The following is a 24388-nucleotide window of genomic DNA, read 5'->3' on the forward strand; positions in this document are numbered from 1 at the left end:
ACCGACTTTCATCATGCTTGTAAGTCGTCTTCCCGCGGTGGCTAGGTACTTCTGCAGAGGCATGAGAGGATGAATACAAACCATTCTCATGTCTTCTGTGCTCGTCTGCTCCTCATCTTCACCCAAACACGTGTCTCAAAGAACGTATTTGTTAACTTGATATCCGCCACAGATGCAATCTGCTCTCGTGGCTCTTGCCGCCACCGTCGTGGGAGCCGTCAAGCCTCTCTCTATCAAGGGAACCGACTTCGTCGACGCTGACGGCAACAAGTTCCAGCTTGTTGGTGTTGCGTACCAGCCCGGCGGCAGTGCAGGATACAACCCCAAGGCGGGCAAGGATCCTCTCAGCGATGCCGACACCTGCATGCGTGATGCTGCCCTTCTGCAGGTCATGGGAGTCAACGCCATTCGCGTCTACAACCTCGATCCTAACCTGAACCACGACGAGTGCGCCAGTATCTTCAATGCCGTACGTTTCTGCATTCCTAGAGTTCAATCCTGGCTATTGCCCCGTCTCGCATCTCTGTATTTGGTGTAAATACAACCGCTAACTCTCCCCGCTTAGGCTGGCATGTACATGATCCTAGATGTCAACTCTCCTCTGGTCGGCGAGGCCATCACCTCGTTCGAGCCCTGGACCAGCTACTATGAGGCCTACTCCAACCGCACCTTTGCCATCGCTGAGGCTTTCAGCAACTACCCCAACACCTTGCTCTTCTTCTCCGGAAACGAGGTCATTAACGACGTCCCTACCGCTCAATTCGTCCCCCCGTATCTTCGTGCCGTCACCCGTGACCTGAAGAACTACATCAAGAAGAACATCAAGCGCCAGGTTCCCGTTGGTTACTCGGCTGCTGATGTCCGTGAGGTTCTGTGGGATACCTGGAACTACATGCAGTGCTCCGAGCCCGGCGATGCGGGCGACATGAGCCGCGCCGATATCTTCGCCATCAACTCCTACAGCTGGTGCGGTCCTGATGCCACCTACGAGAGCTCGTCCTACGACGTCTTGACCGAAAACTTCAAGAACACCTCTATCCCCGTCTTCTTCAGCGAGTACGGCTGCAACACCCCCATGCCCCGCTACTGGAACGAGGTCCAGGCCATCTACGGCGACGACATGACCCCCGTCTTTTCCGGCGGTGTCGTTTACGAGTACACTGAGGAGGCAAACCACTACGGCCTCGTCAACATCACCGGTGACACTCTGCAAATCCTCGGCGACTACAACCGCCTCAAGGACCAGCTCGCCAAGGTCAACTGGAAGAAGGTCCAGTCCCAGAAGGCCACCAACAAGGCCCCGGCTCCTCCCAAGTGCACTTCCAATCTCATCCAGGTCAAGGGCTTCGACAACAACTTCACCCTGCCCGTCCCCCCTCCCGGCGTCCAGGGCCTTATCGACAACGGCATTAGCCACAAGCCCAAGGGCGCCCTGGTCAAGATCTCCGACTGGAACGTCAAGCTCAACGTCAAGGACGCTGACGGCAACAAGTTGACTGGCCTCAAGGTTGTTCCCCTCAGTGACGACGAGACCAACTGGAGCGGCAAGAACTCGGCCGACACCGGCTCTGCCAACACCACCTCGAGCGACAGCGGTTCCTCCAGCAGCTCCAACAACTCTTCGTCTAAGAGCGACAGCAAGGATAAGGACAGTGCTGCTGCCTGGATGCGCCCTGCTTCGTTGGCTCTTGCTCTGCCTTTGGTGGCCATGTTCTTTATCTAAATGGCAGGAATTGTACCTTAGGCGACCATTGTTGAATCTTTAGTACTGTACGCACCGTTCAGGGGGTTGAGGGGATACACAAGGAAATTAATGAAGTTGCTTTAATGTAAATATACATGTCTTTCTCATTCTGCTTTGGACCTTTAGATATCCCATTTAGCTCAGCCATGATGATGATTGTCTCTTGTCTCTTGCCTCTTTCTCACTCAAGCAAACTGGTTTGAAGTATTCTAACAACATCTAAAGCATTTCGCAGTACCGTAAATATCTCATAGCCCCAAACTCCCAGCAATGGAATTTTTGCAGTAGTGTAGCGGCAAGCGCGCGTGGGGGCCAGCCCCCCGGATGCCGAGTAAAGGCTATATGTTGTTTTGCCCTGATTTTGCGATTCTGTCCTTCTTGTCTCTTGGTTCGTCTTCATAATTCCGTATCCGTCAATCTTCATTAATAGGAGCCATAATGGCCTCTACGGTGCTTGTTCTAGGAATCACTTTTCGGCGGCTGGTCAATATCCTTAGTCTTGTCCAAGCTGGTAGTGCAGGAAGGGTTGGTCTCGCATGGGAGACAGTAGTCGTGGGTGCCAAAATCGGCAGCCTTGCAACATCCGGAGCAACAGTAATCGACAGGAGTCGACGGTTCGATGAGGCGAGCCATACTTTTTTCTTACACCGAGGTTATGCAGGATGAATGAAAAGGTGAAATGGCTTCTTTCTTTGCCCGTGCAGATCCGATTGTCACCTACCCATTAGAGAACCTGGTCAATAACAATAGGTAAAGCGCAAGAGAGATATGTGGATAGTTTCTTGAAGCAATTGCAAGACAGGACAATGAACAGTCGAATAAGAGGGCACATGATCCCAAATACCCATGCAGCAAGACGACACTGAGGGAATCCACACACCTTGAATGCACCAGCAGTGGATTACTGTACCCACGTGCCAGCTCAGCCAGGCCGGGGAAAAAAAAATCGAGGTGCTGCAACTGTTTTTTTTTGTGCGGCTTTGCGCCCTCCTGGGTGTGTTGGTCCCTCGGGATATTCCCTTTTGACTTCTGACGAAGAGTCACTGGGCTCAAGCAACACAAAGGCGTGGCGGCTTATATAAGTGCAGATAATGACGTGCGTCTTGACAGGCTCGCAGAGAGAGGGTGGGGGTGGGGTTTAGAGTTTGAGTCCGACGCAGATCGATATCGTTAACTTGTTGATTCCGGAAAGGACGTGAGGGAGACCAAAGGACGACAAGTGATGGGAGAGGAGTAAATCGGGGAAGGAAAACGAGGGAAAAAATTAAAGAAGAGGTTTTGTGTGGGAGCGAGAGATTTCCCCTCCCCTGGACCTGGATATTGCACGTTTCGGGGCGTCGTTTATTAAAGGTCTTGCTGGAAGGTGGTGTGGGCGCTTTCTTGCTTGTAAGTGCGGGTTTGGTTGGCGCTTGCTGTATGGGGCACGTCAAAGCAGGAGTCAGAGAAAGAGGTAAAAGGCAAAGGCAGAGAAGCGGGACTCTGTGGGAGAGAGAAAAAAAAGAGGCTTGAGAGAGAGACCCAGGGGCGGTTACGGGAAGAGCCCGAGAAGCTAGACGGGCCGGCCGTTTTATATACACGGGCACTAGGCAGGCACCTTATGATCCGAGACTGACGCCATCGTGGGCAGAAGAGGTTCCGACAAAGAAAGAGGCCCTGTTTGGGTAGTTTCCGGGCAGCCTCAGGGAAAGCGCCATTGGGGGCTGGGATACTGGGAGATGGCAGATGGGAGAGGGGAAGGAAGGAAGCGGGCAAGCAGGAAGCTGGAAGGAAGAGCCGCGATGGTGGTTCGGGCAAGTTTGGAGAAGCAGCAACTGCCACTGCCACACCTCCGGATCCGGCACAGCAGGGACATGGCAGGATAAACGGGCAGGCACGCGGCCAGAGGGGCTGGATAAGATAACGAGTGGGCAGCAACAACCCTGCCCTGACTCTTGGACTTTACCCTGTGGATGTGGAACTGGAAGACACTGGAAAGAGCATCCGCACTGCAGTTCGTTGACTTATCACATCGGAAGCCGCGTCACGCGCTCAGCTGAGGAGCAACTCGGGCAAGAAGCATCGACAGATGCGTCGAAGGAAGGCGGCAGAGTCTCATTGCATTTAATCGACCACATCATGAGGACGACGGACGACGGCCAAACGAGGGCCTAGACGCTGCGCACAGCACAGCAGCACAGCACAGAGCTGGCGATGGACCCCCCGCCAGTATGGAAATCCACAGCGCAGCACAGCTAGGCAGCTAGCCCAGTGCTACTGTATAATAGCGGCGTGTACGAGGACTCGTACGCACGACGGTGTCTCCCCGGTTTCACCTTTGCGGTGTGCTTCCTCCCCGGCCTAGCCCTAAGACTACTAAGCCAGCGCCTCCAGGTCCTTCTTGTCAAGTCTAACCTGCGAGGTACGGCGGCTAGGCATTTCTAATCAATGCATCGATCCGTCTTGGGGGGTGGTACCGGCATCCCAGTGAGCTGACTTACATCACATCACCATCACCAGAGGGATCGAGCGTATCAAATCGCGGCCGGCCTACCAGAGACCCCAAGGAACGATGCGGTGAAGGCGAATGAGGAGAAGAGATAGAGAGAGGGGTAGCTCAGCTGGCCCAGCTGCTCTTCTCAGCTTCCTTCTCAGCTTGCCTCTCAAACAGACAGGCTGGGCAATTTTGCTTGTCCAGGTTTATCCTGTTTCTAAACCCCCCCTCTTGCCGCGCTGTCACGATCCGTTCCCTGCGCTGGCCGACGGCTCCGAGGACCAGGCAACGATGCCAGCAATCGTCTCAGGGACCGAGGTCCGGAGCCACTTTACCTGTACTCCGTACCACTTAGTTGGACAGGCCTTTGCGTGAACGACTTCGATTTCGGCCCGCCACGTGGGCATGCAGCTGAGAATAGCAGCAGGAATTGACCTCCTCTCGCACGCAAGGCATGCCTCTTTTGCCCGTTCTGAGACACGGAATCAGACAACCGAAGGACAAAAGCAGGTCACCGCGCAGACATGTCCTCTGCGTCAAAATTGCAAACCAGTCCAGTCCATATCGTCCGTCTCCACAGTGAAATGCTCCGTAGATGTACTAGGCACAATCGAGGCAGGCATCGAGTCCTAGAGACATCAACTACAAGGCACTACACACGTATCATCAACCTAGGGCGTGCTTGGAGTGGCACCTCTGTCACTTGGATCAGTTCCTCGTATAACCTACATTAGTGTCTGATGCAGTCCTCTTGGCTTGACGTCACCTGGACGGATGGCACAGTTTGACAGGTACTTGTATATCGGCTAAATCGCGTGGACATGTCAAATTGAGTTTGTATTATCTTGTTTGTGTCATTCAGTCGTCTCGTCTCCTTACAATAGGTGCTGCAGACATCAACTTTCCCTTTACCCAGCCTTTGCTTTCTTTCTCTTTTTTTTCTTCTTCTGTTGGCGAAAGTCTTCCCAAGGCTAAAAAAACAATTAAAGCTTTACCCCACCATCCCGTCTAGTTTGCAAAATACAAGAACGTAACAATAATAACTTGAGCTGATTGATAGCTATATCATTGTCCGCAATCCGACCCCTTGACCCTCATGTTTTTATCCCATCTAAGCCTTGAACTCCTCGATATTGCTGCTCTCCCACTTGCCGGGAATGAGAGCCAAGGGCACGATACCCGAGACGTGCATCTCAGGGCCGAAGATCTTGGCGTTGAGACCAAGCTCCTGTGTGGCAGATCGCATGTTCTTGAGACCCTCCTGGTAGTTGGGGCCGGCACGACGCACCCAAATCTGCACGTTGTGCTCGATCAGCTGGGAGGCGAAGTCGCGGAGAGCGCGGATAACACCCTTGAAGGTGCTGGCGACGTTGGTGAAGTTGGCAATACCGCCACCAATGAAAAGGACCTTGCCCTGCTCGGACATGGGAGCGCGCAGCATCAGGTCCAGGACAGTTCGGGCGTAGTGGTAGGTCTGAGACTCGGTGGGCGCACCCGAGTACTCACCGTAGTTGGCGAGCTCGTCAGCGAAGCCTGCTGAGGCAATGGCATCGGCGTAGACGACGGAAGCACCACCACCGGCAACCAGGGTCCAGATGCGGCCAGTAGGGTTCAGGACGGTGAGCTTCAGAGAAGCACCAGTCTTGGCATCCAGCTCGGCGATGAAGGCCTCCTCCTTGGAGAGCTCACGGCCAAAGGGCGCGGGGAACTCGATCGGGGGACCAGCATCGATGCTGACCTTGTCGCCACCAGCCACGTTGGTGAGGCCAAGGGCAGCAGGGGATCGGGCAATAGCCCACTTGACACCGCACTCGAAGTCGGCAGTCTGGTCGAGCTTGGCAGCAAGATCCAGGAAGTGAACAGCAGCAGAGGTCTTGTCCTCGTTGGGGATCACGACCAAGGGGTTGATCTCGAGGTAGGTGAACTGGCAGTCCACGTAGACGGCGTACAGCCGAGTGATGAAGTCAACCAGGACATTGTGAAGACCAGCGGGAACCTTCTTGAGGAGGGTAGCGGCAATCTCCTCGTTGGAAGGGTACTCTGACAGATCAACGGGGATCAGAAGCTTCTCTGCCTTGGCGTCGACATCACCGACATCGACACCACCCTCGTGAGTGAAGAGAATCCAGTCACCCTAGAAAAAGAAAGATATAAAATTAGCGATCGAGTTCTCGTAGAGATCAGTGTTCAGATAAGACGAAGCCAGATGTGGTGTGTAATCGTGCGGACAGGGGTCCGGGCTAAGTCCAGCCAAGGACCCTCCCTATTGTGACATCCGTTCGTCCGCCCGGCCTCTTGTTTCGGCACGTTACGGCAGCAAATTTCACACCGGCGGAAAGCGCCCACGGCCTTATAAAGAAATCGCTTCTTTCCTTCAGGCAATTTATATCTCACCCATCTCCTTCAACTTCCCAGTTGAATTTTCATTCCCGCGCCCTTTTTTTTGCTCTTGACGAGACAAAGTCACTTGACTCCCAGCCACCAGAATGTGGTGTTTTGACGCGTGAAGCATTTGCCCCAAGTTTGGGGAAGAAACGAAACACAAACAAACAAGATGAGAAGAGAGAGGAAATTTACTCACATCACGGACTGAGTTGATGTTGATGTAGTACTCTGTGTCTTGGGGGTGAGGAACAAAGGGCTCGACCAGGAACTGACGCAGAACGCCAACTGTGTGCTCGACCTTCTGCTCCTTACCAGCTCGCTCAGCAACCCAGGCCTTAGCCTCAGCCCAGGTCTTGTTGAGAGCCAGCAGACCGCTCTTGCCTCGTCGCTTGATGAGCTGATCGGGCTTTGCAACGAACTTGGCACCCTCCTGGAGCAGCCAGGGGTAGGTGACCTCGGCCTGGTTCAGAACGTCCTCAACGGCGGCATCCTCAGGGAAATGCAGCGAGGCCAGTCTGGAGGGAGGGTTGTGAGTGGTGGGCGCAGGGAGAGGACTCGGCTTGATGACGGGAGCACGGGTCAGGTGGTAGTTGAGAATGGCCTTGCCATCGGCTTCGAAAATCGCTTTGGCGGACATTGTGATGAGCTGTGCCTACGACGAGGATGAGAGGATGAGGAAGTCAAGGAACGTCTGGCCTTTATATCGTCAGCAAGGTGTTGGGGGAGAGACGATGGAACAGGAACGATCCAATTGCTGCGCCAGTGCAGACGCAACGCAACGCAACGCAACGCAACGCAACGCAACGCAACGCAACGCAAGAGGCAAGCTTGGGCACCGAACTGCTCAGAATGCCGTTGAAGATGAAGAGGACAGGCGACAGCGACAACGACACAATGCGACGAGCGCGGGACCAGAGCTATTTTGAAGAGGGGCGACTATTTTGCACCTACCGCTGAGAAAGAAACTGGAGCGACTGGGAATTGCAATTGCAATGTCAAGAGGCAAAAAGTTGGATATCTGACGAAGGAGAGGGAAAGGGAAAGTGAGCCTAAAGACGAAGAGGTGGATGGCAGGAAGAGGATGACTTTCAGCCTTTCAGAAATCCGTCAGAAGCTCCACGCTGGCCAGCTCGAGGAGGGGGGTTGAGGGGTCATGGAGCTGCCGTGAGCATACAGATTTCGGGGGTGCGCTTTAGGAGGGCGGTCAGGGTACTTGCCACTAAGGGCGTGCAGACGGTGCTAGGGCCGTGTGCCAAAGTCGGCCGTTGGCGGGTGCCCATTCAACCAGCGACGCCAAAAAAAGCATTGGGGCAGCGATATCTCCCAATGGCTCGCCATGGTGAGAGTACCGGTACCTCGAGCAGCCTTCCCCCCAGTTGTTGAGCAAACCCAAGTGGACCGTCATTTTCTCAATCTTTTTTTTTCCCTTCGCACAGCGCAAGGGAGTGTTGCCTGGCTCGACCAGCGGGGAATCTGTCGAACACGGCGGACGCGCCCCGAACGTCGCAGCGGCCATGCAAGGATCTCGATATCGCAATTCCTGGACCTGACGGAGCGCGGCACCGAAGGAATTGCGCATGGTTCTGGAACCTGCGATACGGCTTATCTGGACTGTCTCACCCCGAGTCTATTTACGAATACTACTACCAGGCATGTACGACAATGACTTGTCTCAATTGCTCTCTTCTCTACCCTGGAGAGGCCTCTTGTCTCGGATTTTACCCCTCCTTTGATATGGACGCTCTCCGGGTGATGCGGACGAGCCCAACAAAGACGCTTCTGCTGCACTGAAGCCCAGGGCTGCCCAGTGTTGAGCGTTTCGGCCTGCCATTGAGTGGCTGCAGCACTTTAGTGGGACAAGGCTGAGGGTCTCCTGCGCTAACTAAGGCGCTGCGACGAAACAACGTACGAGTGCTCCGTACAGGTACGGGTGGCTCAGGCACAAGCACAGCACACGTATTCGTACCCGTTCAGAGGGGTGGGCCGTGGTTGGGCGGACAGGGGCCCAGACAAGGCCAGTAAGCCACCAGCGAGTCGGTACCCCACCACCAGCGAGCCGTTGCCCCTCCATTTGCAGAGGCCCAAAATGCAAACGGCCGTGAGAGCGATATCTTTTCGACTGCCGGACGATGCTAGCGGCACGCATGCCTCGGATTGGGTTGGATACGACGCCGGACACGGAATGCGATCCTGGCCTGGAATTGCGAGGCATTCGCCAAATCACGGGCACGACTACGATTACAGCGTCGTGCACGGCATTGCTGCCATCTACTGCTACTCCGTACTACTCCGTACTGCTAGTAGGTAATGATTGCAACCCTGGGATGACAATGCGAATGCGAATCAGCCAAGGCGGCGTAATCTTGGGAACCAGTCGATGCAAGCAAGGGGCTTCAATTCCTGGGACGCCAACAGATTCCCAGCGTTCGATAGAACATCCGACACCGCATTCGATTGGCAGACTGGAATGAGGTACCGGTACCACCGGGACCAAGCCGGTGTTAGCGGCCAGGCCAGACCGCGACCGGGATTCTATCATTGTGTCTCAAGAGGCTGCTATTCAACAATTCGCAAATTAGACATTGCGCCCCAAAAAACCCAAAAAAATTTCCCCAACTCGTTTGGGTGGCTTGGTTGCCCTGCGGATTGACTTTGATTGTGCCCCTTAAGCTTGAAGGCAAAATTCCGGAAGCAGTTTTACCCGCGGGCAGAAACACAAGAATAAGAGCCAAATTCAGGCTGGCGGTGTACAAAGGAGCCGCCAGTTCTTGCATCTGATCGCATTTCCTCATCCTGCGTCAGCACTGTCGCAATTGGGTGTCATCATCCAGCTACGGTCCAGGTAAGCAAGCACCAGAATGTCTGGTTTCGTGCTGCAAATGATCCCCTTCCCCTGCCCACACTTTGGCACAGGGCTGCATGCCCACGCACATGCTGGCCCCGATCGACGCTTTTGGGTTCCGTTAGGCGGTGCGAGCTTCGCTGGTCGAGTCCGCCCTCCCCCACCAACTCGGCGCCCAGGTACCCACCGGACTAGTGTTCGTACCGGGTACGTGCTGCGACGCGCTCGCACAGGGCGCCCTCGCCGCACATGGTGGGCAGGGTGTAGGTGCCTGGTACAAGTATGGATACGGCGCAATACCTGGCAGCCCATCGCTGAGCTCTAGCCCCGCTGGCAGCTAAAGCAGAGCAGCCCTCTCGCGGTTCCAGGTGTCACTGCACTCCTGAAATCTGGCTCTCCCCCGTTGAAGTTGCTCTTTGCCGTCTCAATCCTTCAATTGCCCTCTCTCTTTCTCTCCTTCTTCCTGCATCCATCTGCCTCATCTCCGACTTGTGTTGTGGTTTTTGCCTTGGTGGGCCAACACAGTATAGCTTCTATTAATTCGCAGCTGTTGACCGGTATTTTTCTGCAGGACTCAGCTCACCCCGCCATTTTCTCTCTTCTCCTCCCTCCCAGCAACTCCTCACCTCTTTTTTGACGAGCTCGCATACACATCACCATGTCCGGCTCCAAGGATCTCCTGTCGGCCAACGACAGAATCCAGCGCTTCGCTGCTCCCAGCCGACCCCTCAGCCCTCTTCCCGAGCACGCTCTCTTCTCCGAGAAGACGCGATGCTTCGTCTACGGTCTGCAGCCCCGCGCCGTCCAGGGCATGCTGGACTTTGACTTCATTTGCAAGCGAAAGACCCCCTCTGTCGCCGGCATCATCTACACCTTCGGTGGCCAGTTCGTCAGCAAGATGTACTGGGGAACCAGTGAGACCCTGCTGCCCGTCTACCAGCAGGTTGAGAAGGCCATTGCCAAGCACCCCGACGTCGATGTCGTGGTCAACTTTGCCTCCTCTCGAAGTGTCTACAGCTCCACCATGGAATTGATGGAGTGTCCTCAGATCAAGACCATTGCAATCATTGCAGAGGGTGTTCCTGAGCGAGTAAGTTCTTTTTCTTCCCCCTTCCCACGCCATTCCATGATTTCTCTCGCTCTTGCCAGAGATTTGGAGATTTTTGAGCGGCGGAAATAGCCCCATTGGAGCCCAATTTGCTGACCACCTGTCATTTAGCGAGCTCGTGAGATTGCTCACGTCGCCAAGAAGAAGGGCGTCACCATCATTGGCCCCGCCACCGTTGGTGGCATCAAGCCCGGCAGCTTCAAGATCGGTAACACTGGTGGTATGATGGACAACATTGTTGCCTCCAAGCTGTACCGCAAGGGTTCCGTTGGCTACGTCTCCAAGTCTGGTGGCATGTCCAATGAGCTCAACAACATCATTTCCCAGAACACCGACGGCGTCTACGAGGGTGTCGCCATTGGTGGTGACAGGTATCCCGGCACCACTTTCATCGACCACTTGCTGCGATACCAGGCCGATCCAGACTGCAAGATCCTAGTGCTGCTTGGTGAGGTCGGTGGTGTCGAGGAGTACAAGGTGATTGATGCCGTCAAGCAGGGCATCATCACCAAGCCCATTGTCGCCTGGGCCATTGGTACCTGCGCCAGCATGTTCAAGACTGAGGTTCAGTTCGGTCACGCTGGTTCTTTTGCCAACTCACAGCTCGAGACTGCCACCGTCAAGAACCAGTCTATGCGCGATGCCGGCTTCCACGTCCCCAACACCTTCGAGGACATGCCCGCCGTGCTCAAGGAGGTCTATGACAAGCTCGTCAAGGAGGGCACCATTGTCCCCCGCCCCGAGCCCGTCGTTCCCAAGATCCCCATCGACTACTCTTGGGCCCAGGAGCTCGGCCTTATCCGAAAGCCCGCTGCCTTCATTTCTACCATTTCCGACGACCGTGGCCAGGAGCTGCTCTACGCCGGCATGCCCATCTCCGACGTCTTCAAGGAGGAGATTGGTGTCGGTGGTGTCATGTCACTGCTGTGGTTCCGCCGCAGACTGCCCGACTACGCCTCCAAGTTCTTGGAGATGGTTCTCATGCTTACTGCTGACCACGGTCCCGCTGTCTCTGGTGCCATGAACACCATCATCACCACCCGTGCCGGCAAGGACCTGATCAGCGCCCTCGTTTCCGGTTTGCTGACCATCGGTTCCCGCTTCGGTGGTGCCCTTGACGGTGCCGCCGAGGAGTTCACCAAGGCCTTCGACAAGAACCTCAGCCCTCGTGACTTCGTCGACAGCATGCGCAAGCAGAACAAGCTCATCCCTGGTATTGGTCACCGTATCAAGTCCCGAAACAACCCCGACTTGCGTGTCGAGCTTGTCAAGGAGTACGTCAAGGCCAAGTTCCCCAGCCACAAGCTGCTCGACTACGCTCTGGCCGTCGAGACCGTCACAACCTCCAAGAAGGACAGCCTGATTCTCAACGTTGACGGCTGCATTGCCGTGTGCTTCGTTGACTTGATGCGCAACTGCGGCGCCTTCTCCGCCGAGGAGGCCGAGGACTACCTTTCCATGGGTGTCCTCAACGGTCTGTTCGTTCTGGGCCGAAGCATTGGTCTGATTGCCCACTTCCTCGACCAGAAGAGACTGCGTACCGGTCTGTACCGTCATCCTTGGGATGATATCACCTACTTGCTGCCCAACCTTAACGAAGGCCAGCCTAGCGGCCAGGGCAGAGTGGAGGTTCAGATGTAAGTTGGGACTGAGGGAAAACAAAAAGAGAAATGAGAATATATTATACAATAGTTGTGGGAATTTGATGAAAGAATCTGGCAATGGAAAGTGGTTTGTCAAGACCTAAGAAAGCAGCACGCATAGCTCGTAGTCGCTGCGGTGGGATCGTTATGAAGTATTAAATCATTTTTTATTGATGACAATAGACCAAAAAAATTAATTCACGATGACATCATTTCTTGTGACTTAATCGCTGTATTTATAGAGCAACCGCTTGGTAGGGAATCAATTCTTTCTCAGTAAATCTTTTGGAATGTTAAGATATCCATACATACCTCCCATCTCATTGTATTCTTGTCGTCTGTCACGTGATCCGCAAGGCTGTCTCGATATCGGGTTGGATGATATCTTATCGCGCAACCACAAGCACTTTAGGATAGGCTCAATGCAATCGAACCAGCTCCAATTCCTGCAACCCAGCCGCTGCCCATAATCACCAATTCTCTCTCTTCCTACGGGGAACGAGACGATAGACCGGGGACACTGCAGTGTGCGGAATCCAAATTTCCCAGCGGAATTGAAGCTCTTTTTCACCTTGTACGAACGGCCTCACGCATCTTTTCTTTCCGCCCTTCTCCCTCGAGACTCTTCGTTTTGCTAACAAAGTGCCAGCCAAAGCTCCCGAATCAACGAAAGACATAAACGAAATCTCGCGAAAAGCAACAAGAGAACAGAGAAACAATGTCCTTCTTCCGCATCACCCTCCACCGATCCGCCATCGGGCTCCCCGAGCGCACGCGCGGCGTGCTCCAGGCGCTCGGCCTGCGGCGGCGCATGCAGACCGTCTTCCACCCGGCGGAGCCGCAGTTCGCCGGTATGATCATGAAGGTCAAGGAGCTGGTGCGCGTGCAGGAGGTGGAGCGGCGGTTGACCAAGCGGGAGGTCAAGGCAGAGCGGACGCCTGATAAAGGGTTTTACATTGAGAGGCCGGTACAGCGGATGTGAAGAGTTTGGTTTTCGGGGATTTCGATGATGAGCGATGTAAAAAATGGGGAGGTTTGGGGAGAACAGGGCTGGTGGTGTTTTTACGAGAGGGGAAGGATATGTCTGTATATATATGTGTGTATGGCTGAGGAGGAACTATAGCGGGACGGACAAGACGAACTTGTACGATATTAACGGCACCAAATGTACGAAAAGATACAAAAGACAAACATCGCCCATTTGGGGCACAAGAGTCGTGTGGAATCACCAAGGCGGTCAAAAGGACATAGACAAAAAGAAATACATTCCGCATTATCTTGAAAGAAAACCCCCGTCTCCCCTCAACTCTAACTAAAAACTGCGTCATCGAAAACCAAAAGAAAGCACCGGGTTCATCGCATTAACACCTTGCTAATCCTATCCAGTGCCGTTCCCAACGAATCCTTCAATAAGACGATAATCCCACAAAGCGATGCCAAGGGCGTAAGACTATCATCGAGCCAGCAGTTGCCGTCGGCACTTTGCTGGTTACAGCGAGTGTGTGTGTGTCGTGATTCAAACTAAATTAACAAACAATAAACAGAGGGGAGCGGGCCAAAAAAAAAAAAAAAAAAAGCCTAGAGAACATCAAACAGACTCCGGCAACAGACGAAAGTGGGCAGTTCTATTCTTCTTTGGATCCAACAGAACTTTTGGGTGGCTGCCAAAAGGTAAGGAAGGACACTTAAAAGCTTCGAGCCTTGTCAATGTACTCCTGTGATGGAGTCTCATACTCATTGACAAAATATGATTGACAGTTGCGGCCCAGCCAAGTAGTGAACTTTCCAATCTCTTCTCTGAGGCGGGACACAGACTGTTGATCCATGTTGGTCTGCGCAAGGAGTTCAGGCAATGAAACTACAAGTTAGGGGTCAGTCCATGTATCCTTAAAATGGAGTGCATCTGTCATGGTGTATACGAACCAATAAGGCGGGCAAGGTGTTCTGCGCCGTAAACATCGCAAACGTTTTTATACTGTGAATTCTCGTCGGCGTTGTCCCAGAGTTTCCGCACATCCATGTACTGATGACGCTCAAATCTTGAACCAGTGTTAGCAGATATCCCGCTGCCACGAGAGGCCAATCCACGTACCTGTAGAGAAGTATTCTGCTCAGGGCTTTCTCGAAATATTCCCGAAATCCGGCGATAACTTCCTCCAAGATATCCATGCTAGATGAACCCTCTTCCCTGCGTGGCCGCTCAACGGCAAGGTAATCCTCAAAGATTTTGGTGACTGGGTTTGGATGAGGCAGAGGTACAAGCTGGTTATTCTTGGTGATATTCTCCCAATCGTCCACGAGCATGGCCTGTATATGATCAGGCACAGAGATGTTGATCATCGGTTTGCTGTGGAAAGCATCCTCCTGTAACTAGTGAGAACATGCTCAGAGCAGGCGGCTTGAAATGCGTAATGCAAAAACAGATGTAGGAAATGACAGACGGTAGATCAAACACCTGGAAAGAAAAGAAACTGAGAGAGAAAGAAAGAAGGGGGGCAAAAGAAGTCAAGTTAGATGATCACAAAACACCCTNGGGTGTGGGGGGGGGGGGGAGGAAGGGGGTTAGAAGCTACTTGGCTCTCATAATTAACAAATTAGCGACCTCCAGAGTAGGATATCAATCCCAGTCTCAGTAAATCCGGCTAAACATGGCCCACGTAGAGGCTGACCTGGGGGTAGAGTGCCACTGTCCGTTTCGCTCTTGATGGCAGTGCTAGGACTCCATTCAGATACGGGGAGAGACACAGGAGTAGGGCTCCTATGACGGAGCCAAGGACAGATCGGCTGGCCGTTACGTGTGAAAATAATTCGGGGACGCCTTCGAACCGGCTCAGGTTCAGAGTCAGAAGGAGGCTCAACGGAATCAGGAACTGATTCAGGAGCAGGTCTCTCAGGACAGATTCGCTTGCCGTTACGCGTGAAAATGACCCGGATACGCTTTCGAACAGGCTCAGGTCCAGGTTCAGGCTCAAGCTCAGATTCGGGCTCAGAGGGGCGCTCAATAGGTTCAGGAACTACTTCGGGAGCAGGTCTCTCAGGACAGATTCGCTTGCCGTTGCGCGTGAAAATGATTCGACGTTTTCGGCGTGGCTCAGGAACAGGCTCAGGAGGTGGCTTCTTCGCACAGATGGGCTTGCCGTTACGCGTGAGAATGAGTCGGCGTTTTCGGGCTGGCTTGGGAATAGTTTCCGGCTCAACTTCAGAGCCCAGCTCAGGTTCAGGTTCCGGAGTAGGTTTCCTGGGGCAGATTGGCTTGCCGTTGCGTGTGAGAATGAATCGGCGTTTTCGGGCAGGCTGAGACTCTGGCTCAAGAGCAGGCCCCGGAGCAGGCTTCTTGGGACATATTGGCTTGCCGTTACGCGTCAAGATGATCCGGCGACGCTTTCGGACTGGCTCAGATGGCTCTTCGGCAGCTGGAGATGAGGCCCTCTCCCCCTTGTTGGCTTGTTCGCGGCGGTGCTCGCAATGAGGACACTGCGAAGATTTGTCGACCTTTTTGGGCCTCTTGCGCTGTGCTCTGGTTGACTTTCTCTTTTTGCAGGGCATGTTGTTTCGCTGAATAGGATCTGTAGCAGGACCCGGAAGGTATGATGTCGTGGGAAAAGAGTAAGGGCACAACAACACAGGAGATAACCATGATTAAAGAGATCAACTAAAACCATAAGAAGTCTATGGCTTGCAAGTATTTCTCACTTGAGTCGTAGAATACTTCCAAAGTAGGCGCAAAAGCAAAGTATAAACAACATAAACATTGTCGAAGGTTAGTTGGTAAACCGATGATACAGGGACTGCAATGCGCCAGTGTTTCTGTGCCCATATTTTTCGCGTATGGGAAGCCACCAAGGGAATAAGACTCTCGTCAAGAAAAGCTAAACATGGTCTGTAGAGTCTGGTTTTCCCAGATATCAAGCACCACCCGTGCCACTTGCACGGCCCGGCACTTGCCGGAGGGGTGTTGAAGGTCTTTCAGGAGACGCGGATCGTGACCTACAGAAACGCCACGAACAAAGAAAAGATGGGAAAGAAAACGCCACGTAATGTAGAAATTCGAAATAAAACACCAGCAAGGGAAAAGAAAACAAGAAAAACCCGAATGTTGATGATAAAGCAAATCTTACCTGCTCTAGTTCCCAGTCCTTGCCTCTCCTACCTCCCCTGCCTCCCTGAGTGACGGCGGACCCTCGCTCCTCGCTACCACGCGCCGACTCGCCGCCACTCTTGACGATTTTCTTGGGCACCTTGGACGTCTTCTGCATGCTGTTCTTGAGCTGCGCGTGAAGCTGGGCTGCCAGCTCCTTGTGCTCGTCGTCAAAGGGCCTGATCCTGTCCACCAGAACCCAGTCGTCCCACGTGTTTTTCCAGCCCTTGTAGTGAACCTTGTACCGATATCCTTCATTGGGCTTCTCCGCAGGCTGGACATCCATGATCTTGGCTTCATAAAGCATGTCCATGTGGAAGCAGAGGACTTTTTCGTCCTTGCCAAACGGCGGAGGCGGCTGTTGTCGCGCAGGAGCCATGATGAAAATATGATGAAAACGAGAATGGGGCCCTTTTAGTTTTGTGAGTCAAAAGATAATGGCTAGTGAATAGAATGAGATGAAAAGGCTTTTTGTGATATCTTCCGGCGAGATATCTGCAATTGGTGATGATAGAGTTGAGAATGGCGTTGAAGAAAAGGATTGTATGTACAGGGAGACACGTGAGTGAGATTGAAGTGAATAAAGTACGAGCGAAGTACCTGTCGATTGAGCCCCTGGCTTCAGGGCCGGTAGCCACTAATGTCCCGTTAGGCAGTCCCGACAGCACCCTGGCAGCCTTAAATAAGGCACTGTGGCTACGAAAAAAAAAAAATCAACCCCAATATGGAGTGCAGGTACCTCCAAGTATTGCAATTGACCCCAATTTGGAGCATTGGCTGCTGGTAATACGGAGCACAAGAGGCGCGCAAAATGCAAGCAGGTCCAACACCGTGTTTACAGAATATGAGATGCAAATTCACGCGACGCGAAGTCCCCCTACCAGCATCACCGATAGCATCCTGCTACTTTTTATTGGTTCTCCATTTTACGTCTCACTTCTCCCCCCATCTTAAACAAATAACCAAGACAGTCACATGCGTCGGTGGCCAGCAGTTGCAGTTAATATTCACCAGGTTTAAATTTCTTCTCATTTTCCCAGGTTGAATCGGGGTATCTATTTACTACCAACCTCATAACAACCTCATAAAACTCATTTCCCTTTCATTTCATCTCACCTCATGAACGCCTTGTTGAAGACTTTTTGGATAACCATCCTTATGAAACTATGATAAACCCCCCCCAATGCTTTTCTCCTAATCAGGAGAATCAACGCACAAATGCATATGTTGAATGCTCGCCCAACCGACCTTTCCGAAATCCCAAGCGATGAAAAGAACCTTTTTTTGGTGGGTGCCGTAATAACCCGTCTTTGTCACCTAAACCATGCCCAAACGCCGATGTTGAAATCGTACCTGGCTACAGGCGCAACATGGTTGAATGTTGCTGCCACTAAAGCCAGGCCATCCTACGTCGCAATCGTAGGAATTATTAAAACAAAGTGATTTGTTTATTTGGCGTACTTGGCACGGAAGTACTTGGTGGCGGCGATCATGTTGGCCAGAGCCTCCTTGGTCTCCTTCCACTGGCGCGTCTTGAGACCGCAGTCGGGGTTGATCCAGAGCTGCTCAGGCTTGAGGTACTGAAGCATCTCCTCGATGCGGTCCTTGATCTCCTGCTCGCTGGGAACACGAGGAGAGTGGATGTCGTAGACACCAGGTCCGATGTGGCGGGGGTAGGCAGAGTCGACGAAGACGCTCAGCAGCTTGGCATCAGACTTGCTGTTCTCAATGGACAGAACGTCGGCATCGAGGGCAGCAATGGCGTGGAAGAAGTCCTGGAACTCAGAGTAGCAGAAGTGAGAGTGGATCTGAGTGGAGTCCTCGACACCGGTGGTGGACAGGCGGAAAGCGTTGACAGCCCACTTGAGGTAGGCATCACGCTCAGTGCCGGAGCGGAGAGGGAGACCCTCACGGAGAGCAGGCTCATCGACCTGGATGACGTCAACGCCAGCCTTCTCGAGGTCGACGACCTCGTCACGGAGAGCCAGAGCAAGCTGCTCGGCCTGGACGGACTGGTGGATATCGTCACGAGGGAAAGACCATCGCAAGCAAGTGACGGGTCCAGTCAGCATACCCTTCATGGGCTTGCTGGAGACGGAGACGGCGTACTTGGACTCCTTGACGGTCATGGGGGCGGGACGGGAGATGTCACCGACAATGATGGGGGGTCGGACGCATCGAGAGCCGTAGCTCTGAACCCAAGCGTGGGTGGTGAAGGCATAGCCGTCCAGGCGCTCACCGAAGTACTGGACCATGTCGTTACGCTCAGGCTCACCGTGGACGAAGACGTCAATGCCAAGCTCCTCCTGGATCTTGACGTTGTCCCGGATCTCCTGCTCAATGAAGGAGTCGTACTCCTGGGCGGTGATCTCGCCCTTGGTCAACTTGTTTCGTGACAGACGGATCTCCTTGGTCTGGGGGAAGGAACCAATGGTGGTGGTGGGGAAGAGGGGGAGGTTGAGCTTCTTCTGCTGAGCATCAATACGAGCAGGGAACTCAGACTTGCGGTTGTAGTCGGCAGGGACAATCTTGGACTGGCGCTCCTTGACCTTGGGGTCGTTGGTGCGGGGAGAGGTGGCACGAGCCTGGATGGACTTGGCATTGGCCTCGAGCTGCTCACGGACAGCGGCAGGGCCCTCAGTCACAGCCTTGGCAATGACGGCAATCTCGACGACCTTCTCAGAGGCGAAGGAGAACCAGTCGGCGATTTCAGCGTCCAGCTTCTTCTCGCTGGCCAGGGTGTGAGGAGTGTGAAGGAGAGAGGAGGAAGTGGCGACAATGACACGGTCCTTGCCGAGCTTCTGGATAGCGCCCTCAACAATCTCGATGGCGCGCTTCAGGTTGGTCTTCCAGATGTTTCGTCCGTCGACAACACCAGCGGACAGGATGGTCTTGGGACCAAGAGCACCGAGAACAGTGTCGAGCTGCTCGGGGTTGCGGACAAGGTCAATGTGGATGGCATAGATGTCCTTGGGGAGGAGGTCAAGGTTGTGGACGATGTCACCGAAGTAGGTGGTGAAGACCAGCTTGGGGATCTTGTCACCGAGGCTGGCGAACTTCTCATAGGCGGGCTTGAAAGCAGCCTTGGTCTTGGCAGGGAGATCGAAGACGAGGACGGGCTCGTCGATCTGGACAGTCTCAGCGCCAGCCTCCTTGAGCTGGACGAGGAGCTGCTCGTAGACAGGCAGAAGGCTGTCGAGCAGGTCGATGGGGTCGACGGTCTGGCCACGGTCGGCCTTTCCGAGGTGCAGGAAGCTCACGGGGCCAACCAGGACGGGGCGGGTGACGACGCCAGCCTCCTTGGCCTCGTTGAACTCAGCAACGGCCTTGGGGGTGGCGGTCAGCTTGAAGACCTGGCCGTCCTGGAGGGTAGGCTTGACGTAGTGGTAGTTGGAGTCGAACCACTTGACCATCTCCAGACTGGGGACATCGATGCCTCCCTTCTGGTGGCCACGGCCCATGGCGAAGTACTGGTCAACAGTGTCAAGGCCATCCTTGGTGTATCGCTCAGGAACAGCCTGTCATTTCCAAGTCAGCATTGGTCGATATTTTTGTTGGGGAAAGATGAAGCACATACACCAAAGTCCTGGATGTGAGAGAGAACCTGGTCGTACAGGGCGAAGTCGTTGCTGGGGATGATGTCAACGCCGGCATCCTTCTGGATCTTCCAGTGGGCCAGACGAAGTCTCTTGGCCTCAGCAAGGAGCTCGGTCTGAGAGAGCTTTCCACTCCAGTCTGCGGATGTCAAAGTTAGAAAATTTTTTCTTTGGACGTTGGATGAGGGGAGTCGAGCAGGCAAGACTAACAAGCTTCGGTGGCCTTCTTCAGGTCACGGTTAACACCCATACGGGGGAAACCGAGAACTGCGGACTGAACCATTTTGACAATTGGTTATGGATACGGACTGGACGAGTGATGAAAAAAAGTTCGCTGCAGAAAGAAGAAACAAGTCAATTGGAGAGTTCGGCGCAATTGGAGTCCATGCAGAGATGGACAATGGAGTGGGCAGGTGCAAGACTTACTGGGTATCAACTAAATAGTCCTGCCTGTATCAGCAGCGGAAGAAGAGGAGTATGAAGAGGAAAAGGACACGCTGTGAAGAGAATGGAGAGGAAGAAGATGGAGAGAAGGGCGAGAGCAGCACCTATTAAGTGTATCGAGGAAAAGCGCCGAGCGGGGGAGGGGTAAGACGAAGGCGGTCGAATTTGCTTGATCGGGTCTTTTCCTCGGTGGAGCATCACCGTTCAACCAATTTCTGATTGCTGTCTGGCCACACGGCTCTCTGCTGTGTCGACTAACTGGGGCTGGGCGTCAGCCGAATTGCGCGATTTGCGCCATCGGAGCTCTCAAGCTGTGAGGCCGAATCTTATTCATAGCCGTGCGTAATGACAGGCCTGCCATCCTTGCCGCTGGCCGTATCTAGGATCTGCTTAGCGGGGGACCTGTGAGAATAGCTCCCCAGCACGCAGTTGATATGGAGCGCTGCTACTGGGGCAAGTACCTGCTTAGTGCTGCTGGGTGGGTTAGCAGCGAGTGATAATCGTTGAGCAGCACATGCAAAATTGGCATTCCTCTGCAGGCGCAACTCGTACTCGTACTCACTCGTACTCACCTTCATGCTACTAGTACGAGTATAGGAACCTAAATGTTGAAAAATGATGGATTGAGGCCAGGGGAGAGTGGGGGAAGAAGAGCATTTTGGGCATCTACGCGGCATGTATGCACGAGTACATGTACGAGTACGTCTATGTCATGGGGAGGTGGATGGCAAATGATTACACTGCAGTTTTTTGCCCTTGCCCCCGTATTAGAGATCATCGCTGCAGTCGAGGTGCTTTGCTACCTAAGGTACCTAGCGAATGAGGTGCAGAATTTTCTGCATATTGTTGAGCTTGATGGAGCACACACATACTGTGCCAGGTAGGTACCCCAAACACAAGTACCTCTCCCACTTACCAACCCCCTTCAATTGATGTTTTGCAACAGAACAATAATGCAGGGACCTTCCTTCAACTCTGCGCAAGAGTCCAGTACAGTATGGAGAGACTCCTTGGTGTTACGGGGAGCTGCAAGTAAGCGGTTATTATCGCCGAAAACTCACCTAGGTACATGAGTACCACTTGGAGATGTACCTGTATGTCAGAAATACTACCTGGTGTTTTAGTAGCAAATCTGATGCCAGGTTAGGTACCTATCTTAGTATCAGGCATCATTTGCAGAGACACCTGACTGAATCAACTCCAGTCACCTCGCAGAAAGCATCAATTCTACCTCTCGAGTGCCCGAATAGGAGGCTGCCCCGTGTTCTCACATCTGCACTCTGGAGCGTGCCAACCTTTCTCGTGCTACGACAACAGGTTGGCAGATCGCGGATGAAACAATGCGGCTAGTACGGGGTACAGGCAGCAAGTGCGAGTAAGAGAGGTAATGGAGGTACTTCCTTGCCAGCACACCAGAGAAAGTACCTCCTCCTCGAGCTGCAGCATTTCTTGGAGCTAAAGATCCACCCCACGGAGTTGGGTGTTTAGATTCAACGACGGACGATTTAAGGGTCTTCCTAGTTGGGTCGGGGAAAAAAAAAAAAAAAAAAAAAAAGAGCTCCATTGATCCGATCTCGCAACACGGCCGTTGGACGGCGATTGAGTCAATGCTGTCAAGCGAGAGAGATGTAAAAACTCCATTGCTGCTGGTGAGGAGAGCATCACGGAAAGTTTCAGTGCAGTAGAACAGACAACCATGCGGCAATGCTAAACCCTCCGGCAATGCGAAACCCTCCTCGATTGTTTGACCCCAGCATGTAGCATTCCCCGTGCTTATCTGCACATAAGCAGCAACAAACCCCTTGTAAGGCCTCGTCCGTCAGTGGGCCCCTGACGGCATGACACAGCTTCTAGAGCCGACAGCTCATCTTGACTGGTGACCCGGACCAATCCAATCGCATCCAAGGCATCGCCCAGAAGCACCCCGACATGAGAGAGTGTGTGGTAGAGTTGGGCATCGTCTGAGGCTCCCAAGGAGAGCTTTACCTATAGGGAGATCTCCGAGGTTTCTAATGGGCCAGTGACGATGTTGTTGCTGTAATCGCATCGCTCTGTCGACGTGGGGGTGTCATGGGCATCCTGGTATGGCCGACCCTTGGTTTCGCAGGATGGAGGGGTACTGATGCTGATGCTGATGTTGTACAACTGCCTAGACATCTAGTGCAACCGTGAGCGTTCCCGATCCCTTGTACCTTCCAACAAGATAGCAGGTTTTATCTCGAGGTCGGGGCATATTCTTGTCGGCGGCCCCTCCTTTGCGTTGGCGAAGTATCAGCTTTAAACATGCGAGGTCTCCAACATCTCGTCGATATGCGATATACGGTACCCTGCGAATGACCTGCGACAGCGCCCGAGCCAAACAGCTGGCCAGACCGAAGATGCGTCGGACGAAGACTTGAAGAGATAGAACAGACGCCGGAGTGGCCTCATCTTCGGTGTCACGGATAACCATATGTATCGCCAACTGTTTCTTCGATATTGATGGACACGAAGAGCGATTGTAGGCGCCAAGAAGGAGCCTGCTTGCTCCAAGTTGAATCGATCAAGCGCCTCACATTTCAATGTAGTCAATTCTGCTCCAGTCAACCACGTTGCCCAAGTCACCGCTGCCAAGTGCGTGAGAATAATACGCCGAATGGAAGCACCAGCTAGAGCAGTACGTCGTGGCCGGTAACCAAGTAGAAGGACCAAGACAAGCGGCTCTCATACCACTCCATTACATCTGTGCCAGCCATTCCTCAACAACACGAGCTCTCGAGCCTTACACCCCAATGCCGTCAAGATGCGCCATTGTGACGTGAAAGACGGGACTGTGTTGATAAGAGGGGCGGCAACGGAATTACCAGGGAGTATATTGGGTGATGCAAATTACGCATTATGATAGATTTGGACTACGTCTAGCTGTTAGGGTGCAAGGCGAGAGGGGAAAAAAAAGAAGAAGCCCGTGATATGCACTTGTTGTGGTGTCGTAGTTTTATGGCTGTGTATCTGCTTGATGTGAGCCTCATGCTGGTGTGGGTTTGTACTGACCCACTCATATGGTGGTGCTATTGCTAAAGCTGTTTATATTACACCTTCACTCACATAAACGCGTCAAAGCATCGCATTTCAGCACAACCAACTTTCAACTGACATTGACCGCCGCCACCAAACCCAAAGCCTCATTCCATCCCATCTACTTCAATCTCTCACAAAAGAAAAGCTTCTCCGCCAGAGCCATCTCAAATCACCGGCCGCAGCCACAATGCCGCCACCATCAGAATCCGACATCCTCACCAACTACCTCCTCCAGCCAGCCCCCCTCCCCTCCATCACCACCTTCAACCAATTCGTGCTCCTCTTCCCACGCCCGCTTCACAACTCGCCTCAGCTACGGTCTCTATACCGCGACTTGCAGGCCCAGCGCAACTCAGTGGTTGACGCCGTGGCTGCGAGCATCCGGGATGAGGTGAAGCGCGGGGCGGTCATGAGAAAGGAAGTTCTGCGGCTGAGGAGAGAGGCGGAGCGGGAGGACATTGACGGCGAGGTGGAGATGGAGAGAGCGGTAAGTTGTTGAAACTGGCTTCTTTTTATGCATATATTTGATTTGGAGATAGAGAGGAAAGTTTATGCTGATGAGAGCGCAGTTGTTTGGCCACGAGTCTGGTTTGAAGAGCGCGACGCATAGCCTCAACTCTGTGATTCCCGAGCTCGAAGGTGCAGTTGGCGCTCTTGAAGCAGAGATTAAGAGGCTTGAAGAAGAAGAGGCAGCTCTTCAGGAATCCATTCAGCAGACGATTGGCGGGCTCAGCGATCTCCGCTACGGCAAACTGGCCAACGGCAAACTCCGAGATGAGATTGTCGATGGCCTGAAATCACTCCAAGAAGCATGCGAGAACAAGTCATGACTGGAAGCATTCACATTTTTTCCTTTTCATAAATAGCTACGTAACTCATGATACCCAAAAGCTTACGAAACCAACAGCCCTCGGGTTGGTATCACTCAAAGAAAACAAACCGCCGGGGTTCTTCCCATCTT

At 53.2% G+C, this 24388-nt stretch overlaps 7 protein-coding genes across 7 annotated transcripts; 4 read left to right on the top strand and 3 right to left on the bottom strand.

Moving 5' to 3' along the window:
- Positions 1-13: 13 nt before the first annotated feature.
- TRIVIDRAFT_64594 (glycoside hydrolase family 72 protein) lies at positions 14-1723 on the top strand (the record flags this gene model as incomplete). The annotated part of the gene is made up of 3 exons (XM_014094230.1): positions 14-19; positions 173-469; positions 566-1723. 3 exons carry the CDS (start codon positions 14-16, stop codon positions 1721-1723), a joined length of 1461 nt encoding a protein of 486 aa, XP_013949705.1.
- A 3308-nt stretch (positions 1724-5031) lies between these two features.
- Positions 5032-7654, bottom strand: TRIVIDRAFT_217256 (uncharacterized protein; the record flags this gene model as incomplete). Its single annotated transcript, XM_014094231.1, has 3 exons — positions 5032-6348; positions 6796-7295; positions 7551-7654. The coding sequence occupies 2 exons, from the start codon at positions 7234-7236 to the stop codon at positions 5326-5328; spliced, it is 1464 nt and encodes a 487-aa protein (XP_013949706.1).
- A 2242-nt stretch (positions 7655-9896) lies between these two features.
- TRIVIDRAFT_184942 (uncharacterized protein) lies at positions 9897-12398 on the top strand (the record flags this gene model as incomplete). The annotated part of the gene is made up of 2 exons (XM_014094232.1): positions 9897-10531; positions 10661-12398. The coding sequence occupies 2 exons, from the start codon at positions 10100-10102 to the stop codon at positions 12188-12190; spliced, it is 1962 nt and encodes a 653-aa protein (XP_013949707.1).
- A 512-nt stretch (positions 12399-12910) lies between these two features.
- TRIVIDRAFT_37945 (uncharacterized protein) lies at positions 12911-13174 on the top strand (the record flags this gene model as incomplete). Its single annotated transcript, XM_014094233.1, has 1 exon — positions 12911-13174. One exon carries the CDS (start codon positions 12911-12913, stop codon positions 13172-13174), a length of 264 nt encoding a protein of 87 aa, XP_013949708.1.
- Positions 13175-13441: 267 nt separating this feature from the next.
- TRIVIDRAFT_214848 (uncharacterized protein) lies at positions 13442-16883 on the bottom strand (the record flags this gene model as incomplete). Its single annotated transcript, XM_014094234.1, has 4 exons — positions 13442-14050; positions 14116-14231; positions 14285-14556; positions 16311-16883. The coding sequence occupies 4 exons, from the start codon at positions 16707-16709 to the stop codon at positions 13878-13880; spliced, it is 960 nt and encodes a 319-aa protein (XP_013949709.1).
- A 445-nt stretch (positions 16884-17328) lies between these two features.
- On the bottom strand, positions 17329-20427 carry TRIVIDRAFT_87179 (uncharacterized protein; the record flags this gene model as incomplete). Its single annotated transcript, XM_014094235.1, has 4 exons — positions 17329-19848; positions 19908-20065; positions 20137-20260; positions 20353-20427. 3 exons carry the CDS (start codon positions 20207-20209, stop codon positions 17779-17781), a joined length of 2301 nt encoding a protein of 766 aa, XP_013949710.1.
- Positions 20428-23614: 3187 nt separating this feature from the next.
- On the top strand, positions 23615-24257 carry TRIVIDRAFT_38441 (uncharacterized protein; the record flags this gene model as incomplete). Its single annotated transcript, XM_014094236.1, has 2 exons — positions 23615-23914; positions 23997-24257. The coding sequence occupies 2 exons, from the start codon at positions 23615-23617 to the stop codon at positions 24255-24257; spliced, it is 561 nt and encodes a 186-aa protein (XP_013949711.1).
- Positions 24258-24388: the final 131 nt, after the last annotated feature.

This window comes from Trichoderma virens (assembly GCF_000170995.1).
Source record: "Trichoderma virens Gv29-8 chromosome Unknown TRIVIscaffold_92, whole genome shotgun sequence".
Classification (NCBI taxonomy): Eukaryota; Fungi; Ascomycota; class Sordariomycetes; order Hypocreales; family Hypocreaceae; genus Trichoderma; species Trichoderma virens.